Source organism: Coturnix japonica, chromosome 13 (assembly GCF_001577835.2).
Source record: "Coturnix japonica isolate 7356 chromosome 13, Coturnix japonica 2.1, whole genome shotgun sequence".
In the NCBI taxonomy this organism is placed as follows: Eukaryota; Metazoa; Chordata; class Aves; order Galliformes; family Phasianidae; genus Coturnix; species Coturnix japonica.
Genome location: NC_029528.1, coordinates 282159 through 308678, shown reverse-complemented (window position 1 = coordinate 308678; position 26520 = coordinate 282159). Strand labels below are relative to the sequence as shown.

Genomic DNA, 26520 nt, shown 5'->3' with positions numbered 1-26520 from the left:
CATAAACACATCTGTCTCATTTTGTGTGACTCTTCTGAAGATGACAAACACCACGTGTTGGGTGATGTTCTCTACATGTTTTCAAAGTATTTCACAGGGTGATGCCGAAGATGTTTGTGAAGAGCTTTCAGCAATGGGAACGTGGAGTTGGACATCTGAGCTCTTCCAAATGCTGAACATGGTCCAAAGATAAGGCAGCTGTTTTGTGACACAAAGTCAGGAGCTCGTGATGCAGTTGTAACAGTTTCACAGGTGTGTAAGGCATTGAAAAAAAAATACACAGAGCTCCCAATTGCCATTTTAACCCCCCAGGTCCTATGGCATGACCTTCTGTCTCTACGAGTTGAATTCAGGCAGATATATTAATAATTGCCTGAATAACAGACCTCCTTAATTTGCTTTCAGGCCATCCCTCTGTGGTTGGATGTAAGTTTGCCAGGAACTTTGCCATAGCGCAGAAATAATACAAATCACAGAGCTGGGTAAGGATGTGCCAGCAGTCACTTCCAGGCACAACTTCCATTCATTTGGAAGAATGCAGAAACTTGAGAAAGAAAAAAATAGGAAAGGAAAGGAAAGGAAAGGAAAGGAAAGGAAAGGAAAGGAAAGGAAAGGAAAGGAAAGGAAAGGAAAGGAAAGGAAAGGAAAGGAAAGGAAATCAATAAAAAAGAAAAGAAAAGAAAAGAAAAGAAAAGAAAAGAAAAGAAAAGAAAAGAAAAGAAAAGAAAAGAAAAGAAAAGAAAAGAAAAGAAAAAAACCATTTTGAATCTTGTCAAAAAGAAGCCCTGAATCCTGGCCATGCTCAGACAGCAGCGCTGCTGTGACAGTCTCACACTGTGCCATGCCACGCTGTGCTGTGCCATGCTGCGCCTCCCAGCAGTTCAAGTCACAGTCAGAGCTTTGGAGCAGCTCATGGTGAGCTGACGTCTGATGCTGAACCATAGAAGGGGAAAGAAATGCATTGAAGGGAAAGCTGTGAGTGGAGGGGGAGACGGTGAGCACGATGTATCTGAATGCAGGCAGTGGAAAGAAGGAAGGTTTTTGGTGGAGATCAGATGGAAGGTTTGACGAGCAGCTGTGAGCCTCATCTGCATGCTGTGCTACTTGCAGAGCTCAGCCCGGGACCTTCCCTTTCACAGACAGCTGTTCGGTATAGTTTTCTTTGCCCAGCAGCCTTTGCCACTCCCTGTTCTCAGTCCTGCACTGTTCACATCGCACCATTCTCTCCTGCACTGTGCTGTTCGCACTGGGCACAACAGGCAGGACTCCTCAGCTTCAGGTACCTCCCAGCTGCCCGATAATCAATACCACTGTACTGCGGACACCAGGCTGGAAATACGGGCCCTGCTGGTTGAGTCCCCATCTGACACGTTGGAGAAGATGCAGGTGGAATGAATGGTGTCATGTTTTTATGCTCAATTACTGGCTTCAGCGAATTCTCAGCAAACCATGTGGAGCTGCTGTGCTACCCATCATCTGTAACTGCTGAACTTGTTTCCTTCAGAACATCAGTTCTTACCAGGAGAGTATTTTGGTAGCAAAGCTCATTTCCCGATTTTGATGTATAAAAAAGCCCACCTGCAAACCTGATCTCTCTTCTCTGTGTGCAAATTAAATGTTCTTTTATTCTAAGAAGTTGGAGAACTTCCTAAAATCAAATGTGCCTGGGGAAGGCCTCCATGCAAGTACTGATGGGCTGTGTGCTGTCAGCTGCCAACTGTACCACATCCTGTTCTGAAACTGAGTCGTGAACGCTGTACAGCAGTGGGGGAGCATCTGCCTGAGCTGTGTGTGACAGCCTGTGGATGCTGGTGAGACTGAGTGCTGCACACAGAATGAGGACATTCCCTGGTGTGTCTGAGGTTGTGGTTTGCGGTAGTTTAGAAGAGGGAAAGCAGGAATACTTTTTACTTCCCAGTCCATCTATAGATATATCACATAACTGTAAACCAGCAAATTTTGATGTGTGTCTGTGTTCACTGTTGTAAGGCCAAACTCAGAGTTTTTTGGAGTAATTTTGAACTTCCCAGATCCTTGAGGAGACCCATTAAAATAACAGGGTTTTTTTTCCTCACAAAGCTATACATAGAGCATTCATTTCTGCAGAAGTCAACCCTCCATAGAGCACTTTGCACCCTTCAGATCTGGATATATTCATATGCAGTTGAAATTCACTGCTGACCTTTTCAAAGCAAACGCAGCCAGCTCTGTGCCCAAGTGGCACCACAGCAAAGGGAACGTGCAGCACAGGGACCACAGAGCTTTGTGTTGCACGAGATAAGGGCGAGGGCACTGCACTGCCAGCAGATGCACACACAGCACCCCATGACATGCAGGTTTTTGCAGACTCTTCACCAGGAGTAGAACTGTAGAAGGAATATGGAGCTTCAGTTGATAACACCGTGAGTGCAAGAGGGGCTGCCCAGCGGTCTTCTGGGCAGGTGATGTCCTCTGAAGTAACTCGGAGTTTCGAGGACCTTCTCTGACATAAGCTCCAGTGTCCCCTAGCGGGACAGTCCTGCAATTTCACTCATTGCAGGGTGGAAAAACTGTTCATGTCTTTTCCATACATAGGAGACCAAACCCTAACAGAAGCCTTGTAGAAGTACTACTGCTGTGTGTTCTCTTTTAAATTGGGCTATGGGATATTTTGGGTTGCTTTACAAGAAGAATGTCCAAGCCATCCTCAGAAGCCACATAACTGCATTATTGCAGCCCTGTGCAGGTGGCTGTGCTGTGCCAGACTCTCGCATGAGAGTCCACAGCTCAGGTAAGTTGCAACTCTCATCCACTCCATTCAACTATTCAGTACTTGTCCCCAGATCTGCTATCAGTTACTCTATATGTGGAGCACAGTGGAGTAAGGTCAATTCAACCCTGAAATGGTGGAGAGGGACAGAAGCTCCAAAGCAAGCCGGATCCAGACTGATCCAGAACAACGCCTGTCAACAAGCAAGGTCAGCAGACTCGGGCCATAATTACAGAAGGATGCAGATTAGAAGGATGCATGACTACAAACAGGATGCAGACATCACTGAGCATAACACCTGGTGCCCATTTCAGGAGTTTTCCCAGAGGTTTGTTTTGTTTCATTACATAGAAGCTATTTGATATTTTACTCATCTGAACTCCAGTGTATGAACATGCACAGCACAAAGTAAGTGAGCAGGCACTGACATTCCAAATCCACAAGTGTGTGCCAAAGAAGTTCAGCACATCACAGCGCCTTCCAGGCACGGGGCACTGCAGGCTGAGTGCTCCCTCCATGCTGTCCTAATGGCACTCTGAAGGGCTCCCGCAGTGCAGTGCATTGGCAGCAATAAGAAGAGCTGTGCTGCTCCTGCTACAAAGCACGGCTTCCAAAAGTCAGCAAGGAGCCTCCCCTGCCAAAGCTTGTGGGAAATACATCTGTTGCCTTTATATGAACAAATGGAGATGAGCAACGAGTTAAGGAGAGAAGGACAAAAATCAAACTGCTGTGTAAGATTATTGGAACTATCCAGAGCAAGGTCATCCTGGCTGTGGGAGGAGCTGGACTGTGCAGCCCAGAGGCAATGGGCCACTTGTTTGGGCCATTTGATTCTTGGGGATGAAGGGTGTAAATATACCTGTCACTTTAATGATTAAAAAAACTCCAAACCCTAACAGGGCTTCTCATTGTTCAGCTTATCCATCTCTGTCTAGAGCTTTCCAAAGCCTTTATTCAAGTCAATGCGCAACATTGGCACTGGCTCACATGAGCTGGAGAAGACAGTGATGCTTTTGTGCAGTCATACTCGAAACTGTGTCCTTGGAGGAGTGTCCTCTCAGGGTTTTTCTTAAGCAAATCCAATCTCTGATGGCTTTTAAAGACTCTTCAGAGGAATAGCACTGTTCCTTCCCCCACCTTGGGGGATGCATCTGTTCATGGGTGCTCCAGTCTTTTTTGGCTGCTCATTAATGTAAGTCCATTTAAACCATGAGAGGCCAGCAGTGGCTATTAAAACATGGTTTGTGGAAGATACATCATACTGTTAAACATTGCCAGAGGGTTACAGCTGAGAAATGGATGCTGAATACACTTTCAATTCTTTTAGGGTTTAACGTTCCAGAAAATACATACTGTAAATGAGGTTAAGCATCTCAGGTTTGGTGGTAAGCTATTGTTAAAAGCGAGTTTGGTATCTGAAAGAAAACAATTCATAATTGGCTGAACAGTTGAACTTTTAGAAGAGTGAAAGAAAATACATTTTTCTCTAATTCAGAGGAGACAGTTGGGTTCATTGCTCCTTTGGCCTCTGTGGAGCATTTCGTCCTGCAGTACATGCAAAGCTGCAAGCTGGCAGGGAAGGGATGGGGATGGAGATGGGGATGGGGAAGGGTGAGCAGCTGGAAGCTGGGTGTGCCGCAGGGTCTTCCGGGCATCAGGGACCGCTCCGTCTTTCCTCCGTTGGGCGGCACCGGAGAGCCGCAGCTCCGCTCTGCCCCGCCTCGCAGTTCTGAGATCTCGAAGTGAGAGAGCTCCATTTCTGAAGCAAACTCTGGAAGAGGGGAGAATACATATATATATATATTAATGTGCTTTCTCTTTATGGAGTTAAAGCAGTTTCACCTAGAAGGGATTGGGCTCTCTGTTTTCTATGGGAAGTCAACCTTGTTTCAGCTTTCTGCAGGGAGAGACGAGCAGCGCGCTCCTCTGCTCAGTGCTGGACGGGAGCTGCACCTCTGCGCGCAGCCTCTGCCTTTTTTTTTTCAGCCCTTGAGCTCATTTTTGAGACAATCTGATGTTATGCATTTGTCTAAAATTCAGATCGTTTCAGGGGAACCCAATCTGTGTTTCAGCTCATTGGTTCTCCTCCAAGTAATAAATGAAGGCAGTTAAATTTGGATTAATCACTCTGACGTTTTTAGCTGCCCTGGAGGAAGAGCGGCTCTCCCTGGAAGCCCCCGGAGTGCGAGTACATGCCAAGATCTTGTGAATGAGAGAGAAGTCAGTACTTAAAGAACATGAGCAAAAGGATAAGAAATGCAGTCAATGCCCTTTTACAGGAATCTTTCAGATAGGAACGAGTTTGGAAGAGCAGACAAATATGCCACTGGGACTCAGCAGCGCCATTAGCAGAGTGACCCAGGCTGTCTCTGACTGGGTGCTGCTCACCTTCGCACCCTGAAGTCCCACCAAATCAAGCAAAGCACAGGAGATGGGCGGTGCCCTATGCTAGAGAAGTAACGGAGCATCAGCGCCCTGCAGGACAAACCCCTTCTGGAAGAGGACAGATCCTTGCTTTGCGATGTAGTGCACCTACCTGAGTGGGGCGGAGTCCCGGACCTTCCCTTAATATAAGCAGTAAAAATCTCTGGCACAGCACGAGTTAAAAAGAAGAAATAAAACCCAGACTAGGCAGCAACAAAGGGAGCAGTTCGCAAACACATCACGAATTGTCACAACGTTTTCCCTCGTGGCGGACGATCAGATCGTCCTTCTCCCAGTGGCAGGAAATGCCACACGCAGCGCAGCTGAAAATTGCTGATGTGGGAAGAGGACAAAAGACGCGCAGTGCCCGCGGACTCTGCAGCCGCACCCCGCTGCCAAATCGCTTCGCTCCGATCCCGGAGCCGCACCCTCTCTCCGCGCAGCCCCGCGCCCCGGCCGGGCTCGGCCTCCCACCCCTTCCCCCCCCAACGTTTCCCCCCTAGCCCTCCCCGCCCCACTCAGCTCCTGCCAGAGGCGGGGACCCAACCCAGTGCATCCCAGCGCATCCTCTCGCGGCACCATTCGCTTCCTCGCAGTTGCAGCTCCGCTCTGACTCCCCGTCTCGCCGCCGCTTACTCCCCTCCCGCGAGGTAAACGCTTTCTTTCTCTTTATCTCTGGGGCTCCTGACGGGTCTACATCAGCATTGCTCTGTGTCCCCTGCGATCTTCCCTTAATTTCTGTATGGTGTTTCCCGTGAGGTTCTGCAGCTTGCAATATTTTCTTTTTCTCAGGCAATAACTTGGTCACTTTCTGCAGCAGGGAAGTTGTGTGGCCATGCTGCAAGGTGAAGGGCTGCAACAGGGCAAGAAACAAAGATAACACTGAGCAATACCTGCTTTCCTTCTCCAGACTTCCCTACAGATACATAAGAATTCTGAATAATCTATCGTTTCTGTGGGACAGAGACGTCAGTACTAAAGTAATAGCATAACACCCTATTGTAATGTTACCACCCAGTTTTATCTGCTCAACAGAACAGCAGCACCCCATCACTTTGGCAATGAAGTGGCAATGAGAGAAATAATTCTTGGATCCATGTGAGAGGTCCTATTCTGAGGAAACTCAGTAGCTGTCTGTCAGTGGTGGCTGTAACTGAGCAGGACTGTCTGCTCTCTGATGGACGGAGTTGCTGCCGCTCTGCCCACAGAGCCACAAGTGATCCAACTGGGAACAAAATTAACACAAAGGCATTAATGAAAATAATGATTTTAATCATAGTGTAAATTTGCATTGTGAAATAGGAAAAGGTTTATCATCACTGTATGCTGAGCACCTCTTGTAAAGGTACAAATCCAAGTAACTTATCCAGACTAGCTCAGCTCCGAGGAATACCTGCAGTCCTCCCCCAAAGCTTTTAGACTGATGTATTTTCAAAACCAAATTAAGCTACAGAACAAGGAAACCTCCCAGAGCAGATGACCTTGGTGCCACTGATGAGATCACTGATGCAGAAGCATCCATGTGCAGAACTGACCTGTGGCTGTTATCTCTGAGGGTGTATTTTTACTCTGAAGCATAGATGTGCTTGCATAATTTTGTTCCAGACTGATGGCACTGTTTGTTCCACTGGGGGGTATCATAAACATCTGCTGCTTCATTTGCTTTATTGTTTCATCACATTTCAGGCTAGAAGCCAAGAGTTCACCTTCTTTAAAAATTGCTTTTTGAAGGGGGAAGAGGGTTGAGAACTGTGAGCTTCCCTGCCCTTTGCTACAGACTGTGGGTGCTGTGTCAGCCATGGCAGGACGGGTGGGCTGCATTTGGCTTTGTGTAACACCTCGGTGAGAGCACCCTGTGAGCTGTATCTACTTTGTTTGAAATGCCTCTGGCGATGCTGAAGAGGTGTGGGGAGTTCTGGAAGACCTCTCAATCCCATCTGACCAAGGCACGGCAGAACCTGCTGCATGCAGTCGTGTGGCTGAGCAGTTGGATTCCCAGGGCTGCAACAATGGGGATGAATTTTGCATCCCAGCAGAGCAGTGCAGGAACAACAGTGAGGATAGAGGTAGTTTTAAATTTCAGACCAGCTTTGGCACTTGCTTAAGGTCACTGATCTTACCCAGGGCACGAGGCTGAAGCTAAAGTAAAAGTTGAGCTGCTCAGTGGCTGCGATTTCGGAGTACACATCTGAGGAAAAATGAGCAATCTGCATTGCACCCTGATATGCTCAATGGAAATGTGAATGTCCTGCAAAGTACTCTGGGCTGGACAAAGTCCAGATGATGCTGCATTGCTGCTCCTTCATTTCAATCTTTTACAGGCTTACAAGAAGATATAAATGCTGTGTGCTTCACAGGGATGTCCATAACAAAACAAGCATATAAGGATCCCTCTCACGTCAGTGCTCTAAAAATAAAAGCTGCCACTGTGCCCACATAAGACTGTAAAAGTAATGAATGTCACTGAACTACACAGCACCATGTGGTCCAGTACACATACACATCTGGGGAGAACTGGAAAATTAAAACCTATGCTGTTTAAATCAAAAGATGGACAATTCGAGTTCCTTGTGTAGTTCTTAAAACTTAATGTAAACTTCTTGGTCAAAAATGCCTTTCTGATTTCATATAGCTAAGTCATATATTTTGTATACTGACCACGCTAAGATTAGTCATGCTTTATCATCTCTAAAGTGGTTATAACATCACTGGGGATACAAAACACAGCGCAAACATAATCCAGGCCTCTGCCTCTGTACTTAACCTCACTCAGTGGACAGCTGTTCTGGTCAAGGAGGCACAGTTACACTGTTTCTCTGCTCAGCTCCATTGTAATGTGCATTTTTCAGATACCCAGTTTTGTCTCCAGAGCTCTCAAAGTTCAGTAGGAAATTAGTGGGCTGCAAAGTGTTTCTCAAGCTTCAACAGTGACACATTTTGCCTCTTGTCTTCCCCAGGATGCACCAGCAGAGCATTGCGCTGCAAGTCCACCAGCAGTGAGCCATGGAATGACGCAGCCCAGCACACAACAGGCTCATAGGAGTAACGTCAGGGAGAGGAGCAGGAGAGCTGAGTCTGGGCAGGAGGCAGCATGGGAGCAAATGCCTCCAGGAAGTCACTGCCCTTCAATGAGAATGAAGAAGGTAAGAGCAGCAGAGCAGTTGGTGTCTGGAACTGCAAAGTTTAAATGGAATATCCTGAGGGCAGCATGGCTCAGTCACCCTCAGCTCCCAGGCATTTCAGTTAAGCACAACAGTGTCAGGGTGTGCCTCAACCCGATGCCTTTGGGATGGCTGTCAGTGCCCAGGGTGAGGGCACTCAGCAGGGGGGACTTCTGAGATGTCAGGACATTGCCAGGCAGTTTGAGAGCAGGAAAGAAACTGCTCTTCTGCAGGCAAGGAAGGTTTGTTTGGAGACCACAGCTTATGGAGTGGGATGAGAAATAGCAGAAGAGCCCGGGGGATGAGTGTCCTTGCGTCCTTCTTTGCTTTAGGCTCAGTGGGAGAACCACCTGCAGAGCTGCACTGGCAGCCTGGGGCAGGAGGGGCACTGAGAACAGCCACACAGACTGGTGTTGCTGCACTGCCAAAGGGTAGAGATGACACTTAAAGATCATTCTATAAATACAGTTCCTGCTTATTAACTTCCATATGGCCCTTCTCATAAGTGCAATAATTTAGTGTATAGGTAATGCGAATAAAATACAAACAAAAGATGAGAATTTAGAAGGATCATAAAGTATTCTTCCGTAGAGAAGAATGCCAATCAAGTATTAAGCAATCTTGAATTGTTAAATATGAACTATTGAATTCTTCCCAAGTGAAATGCTCAGTTTGTTTCAATGCTTCATGGAAAATGTGTGATGTTTATCAGGCCCAATGAAGTGCTGAGTGCTACACATGTTGGGGAAGGGCAGTTAGGGCAGATCTGATCAGGATTCCTTTGTGATGAAGTTTACTGGCACAGTTTTTAGCAATACAAGGGAGAAAAAACATCAGCACTGTGAGACCTTCCTGGAGATCTCATTCCTAGTACATCCAATGTTAAATATTTTCATCTGCTTTTATAAATAGCTTCTCGTGCTAACTCAGGTGACTGGCACTTCTTGCCTTCCTGGCCACCTTCCTTGGGGTGCTGCATCCAGGCTGCAAGACCAAAACAAATCAGATTTTCCTTGTCTGCTCCCTCTGCTGAGTCCTACCTGGGCTCAACATGCTTTGTGCTGTATCAGTTCCTATGGCTGAGAAATAAATGCTCTCTGGAGCAATGCAGCGACCTGTACAGGGTGCTGCCTTTTGAATGGGACTTTGCAGATGGGCTGGAAAGGAAAATCTGCTGAACACCAAATTTTAAACAACCCTTTGTCTCCAAAAACAAGAGGAAGATGCTGGAGTGTCCTTCAGGTTTTTTCAGAGAAGTAGTAGAAATCACTTCATCCAACTGCTGCTCAGCCATTTTACTCTTAAATGTTTGCTCTTTTTCTTGCAGTCACTTTTGACCACTTTGAGATACTGAGAGCGATTGGGAAGGGCAGCTTTGGAAAAGTAAGTCGTGTGTGAGTTAATGTACTGGGACAATAACATAAAGATGGTAGTAAATATCTAAAAGGTTATTTACAGGAAAAACTCACCTGTACAGAAGCCCTTGGTCTGCTGGGAAACACTGAGGCAATCTCTACCAAGGAGCAATCTCCTAGAGAGGTTGCTTTAGTGGTGGTCAGCTCTTAAATGAGGTCTAGAGGAGGTGAAGTCAAGCTCCACCCCTTCCTGGAGCAGAGCTCAATTACTCTCACCTGTGCTCCCACAGCTGACCTGACACTTGCCTCAGCTGATTAATCAAAGGTTCAGGCTGTGATTACCAATTTCTCACACAGTTAATCAGCACTGGGACAGCTGGAAACAATGGAGAGAGGGGGAAGTTAGAGAGGCTTTAACAAGAGCAAAGAGAAAAAAATAACTGCATTGTCAGCGAGATCTGACCTGAGCATCAGCTCATCAAGTTGGTCACCAAGAACGAATCAGAGCCCAATTCTTCATCCACTCCATAGCCACAAATGATATTGCAGGAGATTACAGTGATAAATCAAATGACCTGAATTTTCTGCGTTTCTGGATAAACATTTTCCGTGTTTCCACAGCAAAACACTGAGTATCATGATATATATTTAACAAAGAGCTACTCCCATATAAAAGGCTTGTGGCAGCATCTTTTAAGTGAGCAACTGTCTGTGAAACACAGTGTGTGTTGTTAAGCGTAACATTACAGTCACATCAGTTTTATTTTTGTTGTAAAGAAAGTTCACGTTTTTAGATGTCAACAGAAATTTCAAAGGACTTCTCTCTTTTCATGAGGGCATACAGATGCCAGAACTGAGCTGTGCCTTATATGCAGAGTGAGAGAAACACTCGCGGGTAGAAAAACAAAGAAGGTTGATGGAAACTTTGCAAATTCATCCCCAGACACTGAAACTATAGTGGAAAGATATCTGGAGAGAGGAAAGAGGGGAAAAAGAACCTGAATATTTGGTTTTGCACTCTCACAAACTCAGTTTTTCATTCATGCATTCCTTTCCCTCATCTTCCCACAGCAAAAATTGTCCTTTGGGAGAAGATGGGTTCACTGAGGTGTTCACTGGAGATGCCAGAGATGCAGAGCAGCAGGTGGGGTGGGGACTTGGCAGAGGGGCTTTGAGAAAGATACCTGGAGGCTGCACTTTATCTGAATTGATTTTCTGGCAAATCATCTCTGATGGATCACTTGATTTACTCACTCAGGTCTGTGTCGTACAAAAGAATGACACCAAGAAAATGTATGCCATGAAATACATGAATAAGCAGAAGTGCGTGGAGCGTAATGAAGTGAGGAATGTCTTTAAGGAGCTGCAGATCATGCAGGGCCTGGAACACCCCTTCCTGGTTAATCTCTGGTGAGGCATTTCTCCTTCACTAACCAGTTAGTCTGTGTTGTTAGCTAGAGGAGCCTCTGACCATGTTTATGCCGCATTAGGTACTCATTCCAAGATGAAGAGGACATGTTCATGGTGGTAGACCTGCTGCTTGGAGGGGACCTGCGCTACCACCTGCAACAAAATGTGCGATTCCAGGAAGGCACCGTGAAACTGTTCATCTGTGAGCTGGTGTTGGCCCTTGACTACCTCCAGAGCAGACACATCATCCACAGGTCAGTTGGGCACTCAGTAGGTGGGTGGAATTCATGGGCTGCAGGAGGGGCTGACCATGATTTGAACCTTCAGAGCTAAACAAGCTCCCTCACATACATTTGCTTGTGTGTAAAACTGTGTATGTTTTTCAGAGAAAAGCATTTATCTTGTGTGACAGATGCATTAAGTGATGCAGACCTCAGAGGTCCAAGACTTTTGGCTCAGCATTGGCTAACTGGGGCATCATCAGGGATGGAGTTACAAAGGGCTAAAACAGAGGGCAAGGACAGAAAATGATCACATTTATAATCCCAGAGACAGCATTCGTGTAAGGTGTAAAAATAAAATATGGCACAAATTTAGGGTTGACACTTTCCTGGCGGCACATGATTACTTGCTTCTTTCAGGGACCGTATATCTGCCATTCCTGATATGTGAAAGCAGAAAGGTTGCCTCCATGCTCCCATGGGCCTTCCTCAGTTGCAGAGAACCCCAGTGGACCAAAAAGATGTTGCTCTTCTTTTGGTGTGAGGACAGACTTCCTTACATAAAGCTGCCAGTTTCTCAGAGTCTTATTTTTCATCCCTCTTGGATTGTTTGTGTGAATCCTTCTTTGTTTGTATGAATACCCGCATAGATTTCTGCCCCATGGTACCCTGCTCTGTACTGTGTGCAGCGGGGAGACAGCGGGCACTGAGCTGTGCCTCCACCCCACACCTGCCTGAGTCACCTAATAATGGATGAGCATGAATTAAACATTGTGAAGTGCTCACTGAGCTGCCTTTGTCCTGGGCATCCAGGAGCAAATCTTTGTGCTGCAGGCTTGGTCTAAACAAATAGAGTGGGACACAGGTACAAGGGAAGCACAAGGAGGAAATTTTCTCTACCAGAAGTGTGTTGCAATCAGTGGCATTCCCAGGGTTTGTGGGCATGAAGAGCTGCACAATTTATAATCTAAGTAAAAGTCTGCACAGGAAACAAACTGCACCTCATAAAGGTGAGAGGTAACTGGGAAGTAATGGTCCCAGTTCTGAGAGTGAGGATGCCAGCATAGCCACACTGTGCTGCAGTGCCCACTCCAGCTGCAGATACACAGGGAAGAGCCTGGGGGCAAAGCTGCTGTGATTCCCCAGAGGTTCTTTGCAAAAACAGGTGGGATTGTGGGGAGGAGGGGGACTTTAATTAATACTGTATCTCAGTGGGACACTCGGGAAAAGTGACTCAGCTGAGGAGCGCACCATGCACAACTGGGAATGGTGGGAGAGATGCAAACAACTGTGGATGTTGTCTGAACAGCACCATGTGGAAACAGCAGAGTGATGGCTTCAGTTATTTCCCTGTGTACACAGAAAGGTGGGAAATGGTTGTTACGCTTTCCAGGCTAAGAAAGGTCTGTGCTCACAGCCCAGCAGAAGCAGTTCAGAGGAGACTAAAAGCTGCTGTGTGGTAACTACACTTATTCTCTCCTGGACTGCAGGTGGCCAGGCGAGGTCAAACTTTACCTTCTGCAGTTGTAAAGTCTGAAAGCTGCTCCCTCCTCACTGTGCCCTGTGCAGCACCAGCACATCCAGGGCATTGCTGTGCTGTCCCCACTCCACACCTCCATCAGCCCCACAGTGCCCAGAGCTGTGGTGGCTCAGTGTGACGGCAGGTGATGGGCGCTGGTGTAATTAGGTCATTAAGAGCAGCTAATATCTTGTAAAGCCATTCAGGAGCACTCAGGAGGTGTATCAGGTGTACATCTCCCTTCAATGGAACGCATTTTATTACAGCTTTGATATAGGAGTTTGTTGCTGTTTTGTTCAGGAACAAAGCCTGCAGGAACCAGTTTGTTCCTAGAGCTCACAGCAGGCATGAGCTCCGTCAGGCACCAGCAGTGCCCTCTAATCAAATTAAATGACATTTACTCATCCCCAGTCAGTTTACTCAGCAACAGACAGAGAAAGTAGGCAGTGTTTTCAATGACTGGAAGAGGGGTTCTCTGCAGCACCTCCACAGAGGAATGAGTTCCTATTGAAGTAATTCCTTCCATTATCTCCCTTGCAGGATGGGCTGTTTTGATAGTTTGTTCTTAAATCGGTGTCATTTTGTGCTGTAGAACACAAAGGGTATTTTGTTCATCCTTTTTCTCCTCACTTTGTATTTTTCTTTCCCCACCTTTGATGCCCTTCATGCTCTCCACTGTTACCCCAAGGGTGAGATATTTATTAGTGTGCCCACAGTTGGTAACTGAGATGCATCAGATGCAGTGGTGATGAATTTCCCCGCTGTGTTAATTTCTCAGTAGCCCGGAGGAAAGAAGTGGATAAGGAGCAGCATGGATGACTTTCATCCTTCTGAAGAAAATGAAAGCATTAATAAATAAAATCCCAAACAGAGCATCAGAACATCTGTTCTACTTTCTGTAGGATCTACATTTTAAAAGCTGAAGGTTTTGGCAAGCATTTGGCAAGCATTTCAATGAGGGTCATTCTGATCCTGGAATTTGTATTCCTGTAATACAAAGCACACCTTTTTGGAGAGCCTTCCTGCATTTGCACCTTTTCTAAGTGCAGCTTTTGTCCCTCACAGCAGAAACACCCCATTATGCACACAAACATTTTCCTTGTTGTGCCACTCCGTTGCTCCACCTGCAGCTGAACAGCTCCAGTGATGCTTAAAGGATAAGAGCAACAATTGATGCCACTTCTTTGCTTCGCTCCAGCATGTGATTTTTACTAGGTAAATGTTGAACAGCCTTCAGTAGAGTATTATACTGAGACAGAGTACAAAGTAATGCAAAAGGTAAAAAGCAGCTTTGACACTGTGGGTGGAGAATTTGGGTGCTGCTGGCCCTGACAGTCACATCTCTATTTTCTGTTGGTTGATGAGCTGTGCTTCTGTGCTGAAATCAAACTCTGCAGAAACATTACAGCTGAAGAACTCCAAAGAAAGATCTTTCTAAGGCGTAATTCCCTCTACAAGCTACAGCTTGGGTACTCAGAAAGCTCCTGCAGCATTGTTTCATGCCACATCCCCAGCTGAATGGCTGTTTCCTTTTTCTCTCTTAGGGACATCAAACCTGACAACATCTTGCTGGACGAGCATGGTAAGTGTCACTTACCCCCTGGCCACTCGTGTATAAAAGCAGGGACAGAAATATTAAGCCTGTTCTAAGGTTTCAGTGCTCATAGCTTTCCTCACTTTATGTTGCTTTCTTTACTGATCCACAAGTAGTTTGGTGTATGATTGCCCTGCTGTTCTTGGAATGATGGCTTTTGCTTTTAGAAAAGCAGTGTTGGGTATATTCCCACATTGCTGGCACTTTCCAGGGGTTATATTGGTGTTTAATCAGCTCCTCTTCAGAATGTTTTGATAGCATTTCTGGAGGGCACTGGCAGGTCAGGTGTATTCTGTGTTGTTTGGACTCAGTTTCCAAACAATCCTCATTTTAAAGCCTCTGCAGTTGCTTACTGTAAGCATATCCAAATACATTGTCACTGCAGAGGTTTTAACACTGATGCTGACATTCCTGAAGAACGGCTGTGGTTCTCACACATAACCAGGCTCCCAGTTTACCCATCACCTCCACTTTCAAAGCACCAGTTTGTTATTTATGGAGTAGCTGCAGCACGGCAAACAGAGGACCAGCACTGCCCAGACATCTGTGCCCACACAGGGTCAGACACCCAGGGCAACTCTCTGAACACTGTTGTGACTCCAGGCACTGCAGGACCACAGGAATGTAGGTCAGCATCCTTCCAGAGGGGGAAGTCAGGGCAGGAAGGCACCATGTGACTGCAGCTGCATCTGCTCCACAGCATGGCAACTACAGGCTTCCATTACAGATCACCTGCAGACCTCCATTATGACTGCAGTTTCAGATGATTTTCAAGCCTGTTTTCTGCCACTGCGGTGTTTTTAAGTGTCTGTTTTAGGGGTTTCACAGTTATTTCCTGTGAATGTGCCCTTGGCTTCAGTGTCCCTATGGCTGTGACTTATTTATCTCCATTTAGCCTCATAGATCCTGCTTGTTCTCCTTACTTATGGAACAAAGCTGAAGAACCTCATTTCCTTTCCTATTCCTTCACCAAGCATTCAGGACTTTTATCAGGAAATGCACGCTGTTTACTAACTCTGGTTTTCATAATTCTCTTCACTGACATCAGTCCCCTCCAAATGTGAGGCCTTCAGCAGTCCAACTACAGCCTTTCACCCCCCAGTTCTCCCCATGCTCCCAGCTCAGCCCTTCAGCCCTCTTCAGCAGTAATGTGCCACCTTCTGTTTTCACCCATCACCCTCCTGTGGCTCAGCACAGAAAGGCAGTTTTGCCTGTTGCAAAGCTCAGTGCCTCTTTGTCATCGATGCCTGGTGGGACAGAGGAGCCCTGGCAAATCTCTGGCTTTGTGGAAGTGTCTGGTTCAGATTGCTGATGGCGCAGTGCCCCATGATACCATGCACTGACATGCATCACCTACTGCAAATTGTTACCAACATATCTGATGTGCTTAATATTCTTTAGAACAATCTTAGCTGAATTAACTGAAGCCCTGGTTTTTCTTCCCCTTCCTCCTCCAGAGGTGTTCTGGAAAGGTAAAGGGATTACGTTGTAACAGAAGTGCTGGATTTAATAGCAAACTTCCTTGCCCAGCACAGAGCACAAAGTCCTCCTCTGCTCTGCATTCAATACTCACAGAGGAGAGCTGCACTCTCAGGAGAACCCAAGATTTGATTCAGAAGTGCCACTTTCCAGCAGACAAGGAGATCTGGGGAAGGACACATGCTCAGAGTGCAGCTCTGGCTGTGCTGCTCAGAACCCAGCCGCAATTGGAGATGCTGAGCAATCAGTAGAACACAGGCCTTGAAGTCTGACCTGAAAGTTTCACAGCAGCACAGAGTGCTCCCCTCCTGTCCACCAACAGCTCAACCTGTCCACTCTGCCCTGTGGAGCTGCAGTTCAACACCAGAACATTCTATGAAGTTCCACTGCGCAAAGCCTCCTTCCTGCTGTCCACACCGTTGTTTGATACGTTCCCAAGTGGGCTCATTTAAAAACTTGTGATTTGTTTGAAGTGAATCACTGAAAGGATGCATCCAGAGAAGGGCACATTTGTGCTTAGAATATCAAATCCTTAATAAGTCTCTGATTCACATTTATCAGTCCTACCCCCCCTCAAAAAGAAAAATGTGGAATGAGAGATAAAAGAGAAAAGAATACAAGGATATAGAGGACATCTCAAGACAAGAAAATCCTATATCGTCCTTTCCTTTCAAGCACTCACCAGCAATCTGATTGCAACTCCTTTGAGGGAAGGGAGGAAGCAAGGAACCCACTGGTATTGTACAGCACTGACAGCAACAAGGAGGGACATGCTGCAAACATGCAAGAGATGTGCTTTGCCATCTCACCCATGGTCTTCCAGCAGTTCACAAAGCTCACAGAAGGACCTCCGGATTTTTCCCTTCCTTCAGAATGGAGCAGGCTCTGTTAAAGAGCTGTTTTGTGTCTCTGTGGAACAAACAGCCCACAGAGCACACAGTGAAGAAAGGTCTGACCCAGTTGACACATAGGCTGTCCTGTGAGCAGTGTGTGTCTTCAGCTGAATCCGATGGAATATGAAGTTGCTGAAACACCAGACAACAACTCATGGGCAGGGGCCAGAGGATGAGTTCATCTTTTCCAGATGCTTATATGGGGTTGGAAGTTCAGTGGCTGAGAAATGATCCCAGACCCAATGGTATCATGGGCTGCCTGTCCACTATTCACACACCCATTCTGTGCTCTGACCATGGCTGATTTGGGGTGGGGGAGAAAGCACTTTATACAGTGTTATTGGAAAGCTGTATGCAGGAACGTGGATGTGATGCAGGAGTTTTTTAGCTAGTCACAAACTGTACTTCTGTTCCCTCTTTTTTTTTTTTTCCAGCTAGTTCAGATATTTGCAGCAGGCAGACTTGGTCACTGCTCACACATATTTATGTGCAAATGTAAGGATTGGCTTCAATATTTTATAGCATCCAGAGGGGACAGCATATGTTCATTGCCAAAGCATCAACTTTTAGCCATAAGGACAATCACATTCTACTTATGAAATAAAACAGCAGTGAATTTCCAGCTGCTGAAGTTCACGTCTGAGTGAATATTGCCCCAGCATCTCTATCAGTAAGAGCCATTTCCATTTGATCTCTGTGGTTAAGAGGAAACAACAGCAATTCAGCCACCCCCATAATTGCCAGAGGGTGATGAGTCTGCAAAACATCACAGCATTCCATGGTTTGGATAATGCGTCCAGCACTGCCAGAGATGAACAAGATCATTGCCTAAAGAGAAAATGCACGAGGCCAGGAAGAAGCCATTATTTAATCAGAAGAATTAGGCCAGGTTAATCCGAGGTTCAGAGAAGTTCACTTCAGGGAAGCCAGCCCTGTATTGATTACCTGCACTGCTGCACTCCATGGGTCTGCTCACTGATAAGAGTTCAGGGAATAAGGAGTAATAAATTAAGTGCTTGCCCAAAAAGAAAGAAACCAGCGAGCCAAGAGCCCAGTGGAGTTGTTTCCATTCTCATCCCTGTTAATCACATTCGCCTTCACATTTCCTTTGCAGTTTGTAAGCAGTAGTTGCACACATTGCAGCAGTGGTAGCAGAAACCATGCTTGAAACCAATGGGAAATCCTTGCTAAAACAAACACCTCTGAAATGAGCTCACGAACATCACAAGGCACAGTCAAAGACAGAAAACTCCACACGGTGACAACTTTGATAACTCTAATATTTTGCTCCCAGAGGACAAATAAGGGTTACTTCCTCTAACGAGATTCAGCCATAAGCAGCCTACAAGCTAAATGCTTTCTGTCAGTTCTGGCATGAGAAATTTCTGCATGAAAACTACTTTCCATGGGATATTTTATTTTGAGTTTCTGGTGGAAGGTTCTTTCTTTGTGAAATTAAAGCAAATCTGTTCACACTTCAATCTCTGTCTTCCAGGACACGTGCACATTACCGACTTCAACATTGCCACAGTGCTGACCAAAGAAACACAGGTCACCACGATTGCTGGCACAAAGCCATACATGGGTAAGAGCCAATGAACACTGTGCTCCTGAATTGTCATTTTCCAGATCTGAATTGATAGCCATGGTAAAACATCACCGCAGTTCCCCATCACACAAGCACAGCTGATAGAGCAGAACACCACTGATGTGCCTGGGAGACATCAGGGCTGGAGTATGCAGAAAATGAACCATAGAGCAAAGTCCCAAGCAAATGCCAATGGAGCTCAGGTGGAAACCGCACTGAGAAGCCTTTGCACTGGGGAAAGCAGGAGCATGACACTTCTGAGTGAAGCAAAAGCACACAGAAGTCTTTCTATACAGCTAACACTAAAAACAAAACCCTCCCCACGGCTCCTGCAGACATCAGGCCTTGGGGAGGGTGCCCAGGAGGTTCCTTCTCATCAGGACCACCTCAACACCACCTGGTGCAATCGCTGTAAAGAGGAACAAATGCTCCAAAGGAAAGTGCTGCTCTTTGGGTTTGGTTTGATTTTACTCAGAGCAGTTCTTCCTACCCATCTTGCACAACAATAACTATAGTATTTTATTCCCTTGATCTCAGAAGGGAAATGCATTGGCTGAGGAAGAGCCTTCCAGCTCCTGCTCACTCCATATTACTGATGTCCCCAGGAAGGTCGTGACTCTTAGGTTTTAGTCAGTTAAAATGTGCCTCTCCTTGCCACACCTGTATCTGGCACCATATTTATATATACTACAGATATTTACTGTATATTAAAGTTTCTAAAGAGCTGCTTTTATTCACTGTGACTGCATTTAGTCCCTACCAGATGGAAGCACTTTAAATATGAGCAAAGATATGAGTAGGATGGGAACAGCTTTCCAACATGGAGAGCTGTGAGCACTGAAGAGCTGAGGCTTTCTGAGGGGAGTGAGAAGACTTTCAGACCAATGTTGTGCCTATATTCCATTGACTGGGGCCATCCCTCATTCTGGAGCACATTAATATGCAATAATGGGCAAGTCCTGTGTCAGCAAAAAGGTAGTCACCCTTTTCTGTCTTTGTGGACAGAGGAGCAGCTCCGTGTGCTTTATATGATACAGCAAACTGTGTCTGGTGAGCCTGTAAGTGGTTCGGGGAGTTACATAAAGCATTCTTTAATGTGAATAATTTGGATTATATTTACCACATAAATGTACACATCACACTGGTGGTAGTGCTCTAATTCTAAGGGCCATCCCATCTTTTACATACATACTTGATAGATCAAGTTCTGCAACCATTCATTAGGAGCAGAAATCATTGACACTCATTTCACAGGTGGGCAAAGCAAGGCAAGAGGATACACATGTTAATAACAGGGCCAAGATTTCAGGTGTGACCGTTTCCAGAGCAGGCAGATATAGGGGTTAATGGCTGTTCCATGAGGTGTGTCAGGTGCCAGCTCTGTCCTGTAGCACAGCACGGGGGAGCAGAGCAGGGCAGGATATAGCACAGCACCAACAGGCGCTCACACCTTGCTGAGGGGATCAGCAACAGTGCTGGTCATGGAAAGGAGCTGGGGGCAGTTTGTACGCAGTATTTGGTGTTCTGCCTGTTCTGAGATTCCTCAGCTGCAACAGCAGCTTAGAAGACTGACAAAGACCAAAACATGAAATGCTGCAAGTAAGCCCATGCTGGATTGTGTAGCTCCCTGTGGCCCTTGGTAAGGGACCAATGGATCAGCCATATACTGAAGGAAAAACAAAAAATGGCACGTAGTGCTGTAATACAGTGGAAAGTACAGCAATAATAGCAAAGTCATTGACCATAGCAAATGAGAACAAGCCCAAATGCAGTTGCTATGAACACAGAAACAAAATAAAAAGTGCTGCTTCCCTTTGGAAAGCCTCAGGTATGTAGGGATCCCCAGAGAGAAACTTTTACCTCAAATGAGGTCTGGGAAGGGGTGGATTGTGGCTCCAGCCCTTCCATCATTCAGGTACATTGCACACACCTGAGCCCCCCTGGGTTGGCCCTGCCATCCCACCAGGTGCTCGATCACAGCTTCAGGCCATAACTCAGCATTTCTGCTACAGGGTGATATGCTGATGCTTGTCCTGGGATGCTTTCTGTGTCACTGCATCAAGCATCCTGTGCACTGATTTTCACTCAGGGTTGCAGCAATATGAATGATCTCTTTTATGTGTTTCACAGCACCTGAGATGTTCAACTCCACAAAACCCATCGGCTATTCCTTTGCTGTGGACTGGTGGTCACTGGGAATCACTGCCTATGAGCTGCTCAGAGCCCGGGTATGGAGCACACAGTGCTGATGTCCCTGTCCCTCTCTTTCCTCAAGCATGCTGTTGGAGCAGACGATGCTTTATAACAGGGAAGAACGAGGCAGATTTCAGGTCCTAAGGTTTATTACATGTCATTGCATAGGCAGCAGAAATCAAATCTTCATCAGAGCTTTTGTGATCACAGCTATGAGAAACCATTGCCATTCAGAAAAGCACACTGCAGCAGCTCCTTGCTGTATCTAAGGGTTTCTCAGGTGCCCTTACTCAGGTGATGTTGGGGGCCTTGCAGGCAGTTGATCAGAGCAGTGCTGTGGAAGTGCTGTGTAAAAAGTTGGATGCCATCTTTTGAATTACATTCTTCTAAGCTAAGGATGCTTGAAAGCCTTAAAAACTGATGGCTCCATTTGGTAAAGGAGAGCTGTAAGGTGGAATGATACAAAGACGATAACAGATATTCAAAAGGTTATTTATAAGGAAAAACTCACCGATATGGATGCCATCGCTGGGAAATACTGAGGCAATCTCCGGCAGCTCTCAGCCTTTGTTGTGGTGGTGCTTTTCCATGGGGTGTTAAAAGCCCTGCTCCATTTCCCTTCTGTCATCTTCAATATGAGCAAAGAACTGAAAACAGAGATTTCACAGGAGCGCTGTGAACAGCCACAGCTGGATGCTAACTGCTGGCTCCTATCTGACACCCAGCCATTACTGGTGTTACTGTGCTTATTTCAGCTGAGCTCAAGGGGAGGTTAGGGAATGTGCAAAGAGATTTTGTTTGGAGCTGCCTTGCTCTGAAAAGATTTCTGAAGGGTCTGAAAAAAAAGGATACACTAAAATGCTTTCCTTGTACTTCTCACAGAGGCCATATCATATTCGCTCCAACACTTCCACAAATGAAATTGCTCATGTATTTAAGACGGCCACAGTGATGTACCCTGCTGCTTGGTCTGAGGAAATGGTGATGCTGATCAAAAAGGTGAGGGCTGCTGTGTGCCTGGAGCATGTCTGGGCTGCGATCACACTGCAGCCAACAGTGTGCCCCGCGGCCTTTGTAGGAAATGGTGGGGATTCATTGAAAACTGTATCCAGACTCAGTGCTGGTAACCTTCAGGTAGTGCTGTATGACAAACATCCAGCTTTTAATGATAGAGCTCACTAATGTCACAATCAGCTAACAGCACTGTTCTCTGTGCTAATGGTGATGGTGCTCATGTTGGCAGCCTGGGCTGCTGCTAATGGATCTCTCCTGAGGACACAGCATTGACTTCCAGGGTTTACCCTATAACTTTGTCCCTCTGGGGTGATGTAACTTAGAAGTACTGATACATATGTCCACAAATTTGACTAAAAACTCAGATAAACATTTTGAGATTTTTATTTTTTTCCAATAACAAATAAAATTTTGGGGAAAAAAAATCTCATAATATTGAAATCCTTCAATTCCATGAAGTTTATGCAATTTAATCTGGTCAGGATGGGAGGGCAGGACTGTGGCAGTCTGAGCAGGCACAGCAGTCTCATTCTAACCTCTTTCCTTTCACTCTTGCTACAGTTGCTTGAGACAAATCCTGATAAGCGTTTTTCTCAGCTGAAAGATATCCAGGACTTTCCGTATCTGTCAGATGTAAACTGGAATGCTGTTCTGCAGAAGAGGATAATGCCAGAATTCATTCCTACAGTAAGGCAGTGTTAAATTTGAAAGGTTTTTAGTGTGTACAATCCCCGTCACACCCTGCAGCCTGGCCTCGTGCCTTGCATCAAATCAGAGTGCGAAATCACAGAATCATAGAATCATAGGATCACCAAGGTTGGAAAAGACCTTAAAGAGCATCCAGTCCAATCATTCACCTATTACCAATAGCTCCCAACTAAACCATGTCCCTCAACACAACATCCAAACGTTCCTTGAACATCCCCAGGGTCAGTGACTCCACCACTTCCCTGGGCAGTCCATTCCAGTGCCTGGCCACCCTTTCTGAGAAGTAATATTTCCTAATGTCCATCTCCCCTGCTGTAGCTTGAAACCATTCCCTCTGGTCTTATCACTAATGACACGAGAGAAGAGGCCGACCCCCAGCTCACTACAGCCTCCCTTCAGGAAGTTGTAGAGAGCAATAAGGTCTCCCCTGAGTCTCCTCTTCTCCAGGATGAACAATCCCAGCTCCTTCAGCCTCTCCTCATAAGGCCTGTAATCCAGATTTCTCACACTTTCCACAAAATAGCAGGTGCCCCCAGCACAGGGCAGAAGACAGGCAAGAGCATGATTCTTACTTTCTGGTGAATCCAATGAAGGTTAATGGGTGGTGGCTGAAAAGAATGGGTTCCCCAAAGGTGATCCACTTTGTTTATAATAATCTCAAAGTTTCTGGACACATGGCCATGAGCACCATTGGCACTGAAGATGAAATATATGATGCTGTTGTTTTTGAGCCATCCTGCACTGAACCACCCTCTTTATCAGCCCTGTCTAGGATCCACTCTCCTAATACAAAAAAATAGTGAGCAGGTGTGGGCTCATTAGCAGCCTTGAGACCACTGTCCATTACAGAACTGCTTTACCTGAAGTGACCCTCCCTAGCAAGTCCATCGTTCACAGGAAAAGAACAAATGTGATAGATTCAGGTTTCTGATTCTTTTTTAATCAAATTAAAGCAGCACAGAGGTAACATAACCCCCTTTGCAAATAATCCAAGGACTGTTCCATGCAATGCTGCTCCAACTGTTATTCACTTGCAACCAAACAAATGATGAGCTAAACTATGAATATTTTACTGCACTTATTCCTCCCCCCCATTTATGGCTTTCCCTGTAGTGAATGTACGTGTACTGCCTTAAAACTCATTCTGCAGGATTCTTTATGGCCTCTCAACAGAGGCTGTCACTTTGAAGCAACCAATGGGCTAAATATAACTTCTAAGTGTAAAGGAAGCAAGTGTGCTTTTAAGTGGTGCAAACCCACCTTGACAGTGCTCCCTCAGCTGAGGAACTGCTGAAATATGTCAGATGTGCAGCAGCTGTTCCAGCTATGTGTGCAGTTCTAATTAGTTCATTTTTTACAAAACTCGCCCAAATGCAGCCCAACTAATGACAGCCACTCCAAGACCAGCACTGCTCACTTAAGGCAACCTTTCTTTCCCCTCCAGAAAGGAAGACTGAACTGTGACCCAACCTTTGAACTCGAAGAGATGATCCTGGAGTCCAAACCTCTTCATAAGAAGAAGCAGCGCTTGGCTAAGAAGGTGAAAGATGCCACAAAAAGTAATTCCTCCCAGGTAAGAGCAAGCAGGTGCACGTGTGTGGTGAGAGAAGGCTTTCATTCTGCGTGAAAGCCAACTATCATTTAGTAGTAGTACCACAGCCACCTGTTTGAACAGACCATCTCTTTTCCTTTTGTCCAGCTTTATTCCCAAGAGATCCCCCCATCCTCACCCAGATGCACCTCTCACAGAGCATTAACCAACACATACTGTTGCTTTTCTAGACCTTCAGTTAGGCTGTTTCTGTTTTGTATTACCAGAAACTTTTCTGTTTTATTTCCTCTGAAACATCCTCTAGAAAGAGGGGAATGGTAACGTAAATATTTGCACTAAGAGTTTCTAAGTTGCAAAGCACTCCAGAAGCACTGTGCAGTTTTCATGGCACTGGAGAGCCTCTTTTTGGGTGGGAACTCTTTCTTTGGTTGTGTCTTAGGTGCTGCAAAAACAGATAACATTTCCAGGGCCAGTAGTAACCTGAGAAGAGTCTGTGCTTTGAACATGCAAGCAGGTATCATAGAGCAAGCATAGCCAGGTCCTGAGTTGGAGATACACTCCTATACATGAATTGATGTCAAAATCCCTACTGGCTTAAATAGTGCCAGAATTTCCTGCGTAGATCATGAGGAGCACTTTCACTTTAGTAAAACTTCATTGTTTTTCATCCCCCTTAATTGTTCACTATTGAACATTTCTGTAATAAAGTGATTTAAAGGTCAGATGTGCTTTTGAACGTCTTCGGTACTTAAAAATGGATTGGGCTCTCAGGGCTTGATCCTGTGTAGGGTTTGGCTTTTTCATGCATTCCCAGCCTGAAACCTCCTCCATTGGCACTGGAGCCAAATGCTTGTTTTCCATTCCAATGCCAAGAGCCTGGATAAATTGCAACGTTGAGGGAAGAGGTATATGTTTGTCTGGGTATATGTTTTTTAACTGTGCAGTTAACACAAGCAACCTGAGGCTGAATGGCTTCTTTCATCTAGACCTTCCATAAGAGCATAGTATGGTTCCTGAGATGTTGACTCCCTCCTACACTGTGCAGGAGCTCTTGGGGTACACCCAAGGCCTGGAAGGCTTTGCTGCACGAGCAGTTTTATGTTTCTGCAGTCTGAACTATTTCTGCAATAGAAAAATCCCTGTGGAAACCCAACATACAATTTGAAGCCTGTATACCTACTGAGTTCTATGTGAGGAGAGTTGTAGTGCCATTCTCCCAGCTGCAATGCTGGTGTTACTCTGGACCTAAAGATATTGCTGTTTCTCCTTGAAAATGCCCTTGCAAAATCTCTGTGTCAACTGTGAATTTATTCAGTTTTTCTTCATCTTTTTCTATTCAAATGTGAAAGGCCTGCCATCTTCAAAAGCACCTAGAGATGCTCCAGAGGGACTTCATTGTTTTCAACAGAGAAAAGTAAGTACTGATAAAAAGGCAGCGCACCAGACACTGGCACAGAGCAAAAGCTTTTGGCCAATGAACAGGGATGGGCAGTGATGTTGCTCCCATGGGTCTGAGGCTGGGCTGGCATCAGGCCCACAGTGACCCTCCTGTGGCTGGGTCTCTGGAGCCAGCTGCCCCAGCAGCAAGGAGGTGCCCAGAGCAGCTGGGCTCAGGCACGCAGTTGGGAATGGGTGGCCTCCAGGCACCCCCAAGACCACTAGTAGCTCTGCCTCCTGTTCTGCCCTAGGGTGAGACACCAGCACAACGAGATCGAGCAGCACGTAGCTCTAGCCAAGTGCAGAGGCATGCACAAGGACAGCCAGAACAACAACCTCTGAGAGCCACAGCCCTGGAAGCAGGAGGCTCTGGGGCTGCCCCTACAGCTTGCCACCACTCATTAGAAACAGCTCACTACTTTGCCTTTGGTGGCAGCAGGAATGTGATGATGTGAGGAGGATGAGCTGCTCAGCACTCTTCCATTGGGGTTGGCCAGTTGATATCACAGCCTGGGGCTGAGTGCCAGGCACCCACCTGCAGGAACACGTCATTGTCAGCAGCACTTGTCATGATGGGAGCTGAATCTGTGGACCCTGGGCCAGGATTCCTGCATGGGTCCCTACATGGAGCTGATTTCTCCAGGTGGAAGACATTGCTCTGACTTGTGATGCCTTCACTGGCTCACAGCGGTGGCCTCAACTTGCAGAGATCTGCAAACATCCTCTGGAGGGCTGGAGCTGGCAGCAAGCCTCTTCCCCAGATGGGCAAGGGCAGCGAGGTTCCATCCATGCCCCCTCTCTCCTCACTGCTTCCAGAGCCACCTGGTGCAGAGCTGGTCAGGCACACAGCTGGACAGCCAAGTACTGGTGAATGAGCAGCATCCCAGAGCTTCTCCAGGCCATCCTGAAAAAACATTCATAAACATGCTAAACTGCTGCAAGTTTCTGAATCTGATGGGGTTGTGGCTTCCAACATCAGAGGTAAATTTGAACACATACTTTTCATCTCTCTGCTGTTGTCTTCACACTTGATTTAAGCAGCAACAGCAGTGCTCCTGGTGCAGGCTTTGCCAAGAGTGAGATTGGCTGAAGCATCTCTATTATGGTAATGCTGGGTATTATGCTATTAGTCAAATGCTTTTGCAGACCAGACCTTTCACCTCTTTATTTGACATTTTTTCCTGATCTCAACAATATAATAAACATGTGATGAACTGTCTGTC

At 46.2% G+C, this 26520-nt stretch overlaps 1 protein-coding gene and 1 long non-coding RNA gene across 5 annotated transcripts; one reads left to right on the top strand and one right to left on the bottom strand.

Annotated features, from left to right (window-relative positions):
* Nucleotides 1–3681: 3681 nt before the first annotated feature.
* Nucleotides 3682–5634, bottom strand: LOC107320064. The gene is made up of 2 exons (XR_001558125.2): nucleotides 5286–5634; nucleotides 3682–4520 (listed from the first exon to the last, which is right to left on the bottom strand). It is a non-coding gene; the product is annotated as an uncharacterized LOC107320064 (long non-coding RNA).
* Nucleotides 5602–26520, top strand: STK32A (serine/threonine kinase 32A). 4 transcript variants are annotated; one of them, XM_015875532.2, is made up of 13 exons: nucleotides 5602–5823; nucleotides 8131–8316; nucleotides 9662–9717; nucleotides 10948–11099; nucleotides 11180–11353; nucleotides 14384–14421; nucleotides 18301–18390; nucleotides 20524–20621; nucleotides 21469–21585; nucleotides 22162–22287; nucleotides 23753–23881; nucleotides 25210–25274; nucleotides 25549–26520. In XM_015875532.2, the coding sequence occupies exons 2-13, from the start codon at nucleotides 8265–8267 to the stop codon at nucleotides 25637–25639; spliced, it is 1188 nt and encodes a 395-aa protein (XP_015731018.1). In that variant the 5' UTR covers nucleotides 5602–5823; nucleotides 8131–8264; the 3' UTR covers nucleotides 25640–26520. The 4 variants fall into 4 exon arrangements, with proteins under 4 accessions (XP_015731018.1, XP_015731019.1, XP_015731017.1 ...); XM_015875534.1 differs by lacking the exon at nucleotides 5602–5823 and adding an exon at nucleotides 10761–10833 and having other exon boundaries at nucleotides 8263–8316; XM_015875533.2 differs by lacking the exon at nucleotides 9662–9717 and having other exon boundaries at nucleotides 26114–26520.

Bases quoted from the DNA above. Each gene is read 5' to 3' on its own strand.
- STK32A (XM_015875531.2), top strand. From the start codon at position 8,182: ATGACGCAGCCCAGCACACAACAGGCTCATAGGAGTAACGTCAGGGAG. The intron at 11,100-11,179 runs GTGAGGCATTTC...ATGCCGCATTAG, and splicing joins CCCTTCCTGGTTAATCTCTG to GTACTCATTCCAAGATGAAG. The intron at 22,288-23,752 runs GTAAGGCAGTGT...TTTCCCCTCCAG, and splicing joins TGCCAGAATTCATTCCTACA to AAAGGAAGACTGAACTGTGA.